Source organism: Micromys minutus (genome assembly GCF_963924665.1).
Source record: "Micromys minutus genome assembly, chromosome: 30".
Lineage (NCBI taxonomy): Eukaryota > Metazoa > Chordata > Mammalia > Rodentia > Muridae > Micromys > Micromys minutus.
In genome coordinates this window covers 29,310,285-29,313,209 of record NC_137965.1, presented here as the reverse complement: position 1 = coordinate 29,313,209, position 2,925 = coordinate 29,310,285, and the positions used below count along the sequence as shown (strand labels likewise).

The window sequence follows — 2,925 nt, the reverse complement described above, 5'->3', positions numbered from 1 at the left end:
TTTCTTGGCTCAGTTTCACATCACATGAACAAATGGAAGATTCTCAAAGTGCAAGGAGTCATCATAATATGATTAGCCTCATGTTTGCTAACCTTAATAAGCAAAATGTCGTATGATTTAATACTTTTTATTGATTTTTATGCAAAGTGTGAATTAACAACTGCAAATCAAGAAAAATATATAATTCAAATACCTAAATAATATTAGGAAATTTTATTCCATATTCATATCAAACTGACTCTGGGCATAAAAGAGTAATGACTCATAAGAACAAAGGGACCAAAGGATGGAAAACACAGAGAAGTGAGGTGAGCGATGTTCACCAGCCACCAATTGTGATTATATGGAAGAGCAATGCAGCCTTGTAAGACAGAGGAGAAAGTATAAAACGCTACAAATGTACACACCAACACTAGGATCTTCTGTGTGGCTCTAGATTCTGGTGATATTTTTCTGGAAACAGGACTGCTGTGGATGCATTGAACCCTCTGCTTGTGTCTGTACAAAATGACAACCATGGAGCCACTGGACCAAGCAATGAGCACAGAAAAGAAAATTTCAGGACACACAACCAATGCTACATAGAGTGAGCCACTGATATCATCACCCCCTCTAGTCGAACAGTACTCAACGTCTCGGATTCTTGTTGCGTTTTTGCTATAACTTTTGCCAAGTGTGTACACACAGAAAATAAAATTTATAATTATGGACAAAGCCCAGAGAAAGGAAATGTAGCTGCCAGTGTATTTTGCAGTCTTAGCTTTTTGATCTTTACAACAGGATTCCTTGGGACTGAGTGTGATGGCTTGGAAGACACTCAAGAAACAGATGATGGCAATGGACACACTCCGGCCAACTCTTTGGATGTATAAAGTTAATTTGCATCCAATGTCATTTAAAAATTGCTTTAACCCAAAAGTGACCAAAGTGAGGGGCACTCCTTGAGAGAGAACGATCAAAGCATGTGATGCCATTAGGTGCATGAGAATCAAATCTGTGGGCTTCAATGTAAATTTTATATAGTAGATTAGATAGTAGATAAGAAGATAAAAATTTCCCAGAATTCCAGTTGTAATTTGTAACAAGAAAATGATTTTGATTGCCATATTCCAAAATTCCATTCTGTAATTGGGCATGATTTTCTTTAGATTGTAGTCATAATCAGTTTTCTGATCAAAATGAATGAAAAGTATTAATAATCTGATGAGTTACATAGACTCTAAATCAGGAGGATGTAAAAGTACAGGAACAACATGTATTTATAGACTTTGGTCTGTACAGTTAGTACTATGACTATTTTCTTGAAGTTTTCAAAAATAGTAATTATAACTTATGATACACACTTACAATACAATATTGTATATTTGCTGAAACTTTCAGGACACACCTTTGTGTTAAGAGAGGCCTTCACAATCAAAGAATATAGAGCATTGTGAGCAAGATTATTTGGCCTGGAAGAAACAATAAAAATAGAAATCCAATACTAGTAAGCATTATCTAGGAACAGTAAAAATATACTTTTATTTTCCATTCATGGAATAAAGGAAGTAAAGTATTATCACAAATAATTCTCTTTTAAAATGCATATATATATATATATGTATATATATATATAGATAGATAGATAGATAGATAGAGAGAGAGAGAGAGAGAGATTAAAACATTTTATTAAGAACAGGAAACACATTTAAATGATAATTTGTGTGATAGTATATATTTCATTAAGTTTAGAGTTAGCACCTATGCAATGTTACAACACATAGACACATAAACATGTGAGTATATTCACTTAAATGCTGTTAATCTTCTGGAAATTTCCTGTGTGATGCAATCTTCAAGAAGCTGGACCATGGGCTATACTTAATGCTAATGTCTGTCTGTGGAGTTTATTCCACTCACTGCCTCTCATATGAGCTCAGTGGAAGAAAACATACCTATCCCAGAATAGCCTTTATGTGCTGGGTTTGTGGGGGAATTTTGGGGGTCTCTACCTTCTTTGAGGTGAATGACAGGGAAGGATGAGCACCAAAAATAATATAAAGATAAATAAGTAAATAAGTGAGTAAATGGGAAAATTTGTATGTAATCATCATGCACTACCTCAGAAGACAACAGTGTAAACAGTGAAAAATAAAGCAGTGCAATCAGTTCATCCATGCTGTCAAGTTGGAGAAAGTTCTCAAGAACCACATACCTTCAAGTCATGTTGTCACCAGATACTTTTAAGATCAGGAGAGATTCCATTTCAGAACCTGAAAGTGACAACTGTGAATCAAGAATCCCCAGTGGGAAAATTGTTGCTCTGAACACTCATGAGCTATGCCTGGACAGAGAACTGGAACATAATTGGTTGTAATGTCTTGAAACTGCAGTAGTTAAAATAATGTATAGAAATTAACTGAGACATTTGGAACTACTAATACTTACAGGCTTTCTTTTAGGACAATTTGGGGAATGGTTACAGCAGTGAATACACAGCATTGACTTAAGTAAAGTAAAATAGCTTTAGAAAGAAAATTACAGTTCTGCTACAATACTGTTACTCAACCTATAATATTTTAAGTGCGTGATTATAGGAATTGGGTAAGTTTTAAAGTGACACAGCTAAAACATGCCTCAGAAGTGAAAGCAAGTATCTCTATGAGTTAGTTATTTAAAGATAAGGAAATATGTAAATTAAGAGACTAAAAGGAATACTGAACATGGGGCACTGGTTAGAGATTGTTTTCAATGCTTCGATTCAATCTGGAAACTGTATGTACAAACAATTAAGATCCTTGTCCCTAGTTGGTTTTATCCATCAATAAAGGTGCCTGCATCCACTGACTGAGTAAAGGATGTGGCATAGTACCTGTAGAATTGTGCTTGCTAGGATGTAGGGAGAAGAAAAGGAGAAAAACCCATGAAGCAGTGTGATGCAGATGG

The 2,925-nt window shown here is 34.9% G+C and overlaps 1 protein-coding gene across 1 annotated transcript; it reads right to left on the bottom strand.

Annotated features, from left to right (window-relative positions):
- Positions 1 to 224: 224 nt before the first annotated feature.
- Positions 225 to 1,121, bottom strand: LOC308439720 (vomeronasal type-1 receptor 4-like; the record flags this gene model as incomplete). Its single annotated transcript, XM_080941664.1, has 1 exon — positions 225 to 1,121. The coding sequence occupies one exon, from the start codon at positions 1,119 to 1,121 to the stop codon at positions 225 to 227; it is 897 nt and encodes a 298-aa protein (XP_080797790.1).
- Positions 1,122 to 2,925: the final 1,804 nt, after the last annotated feature.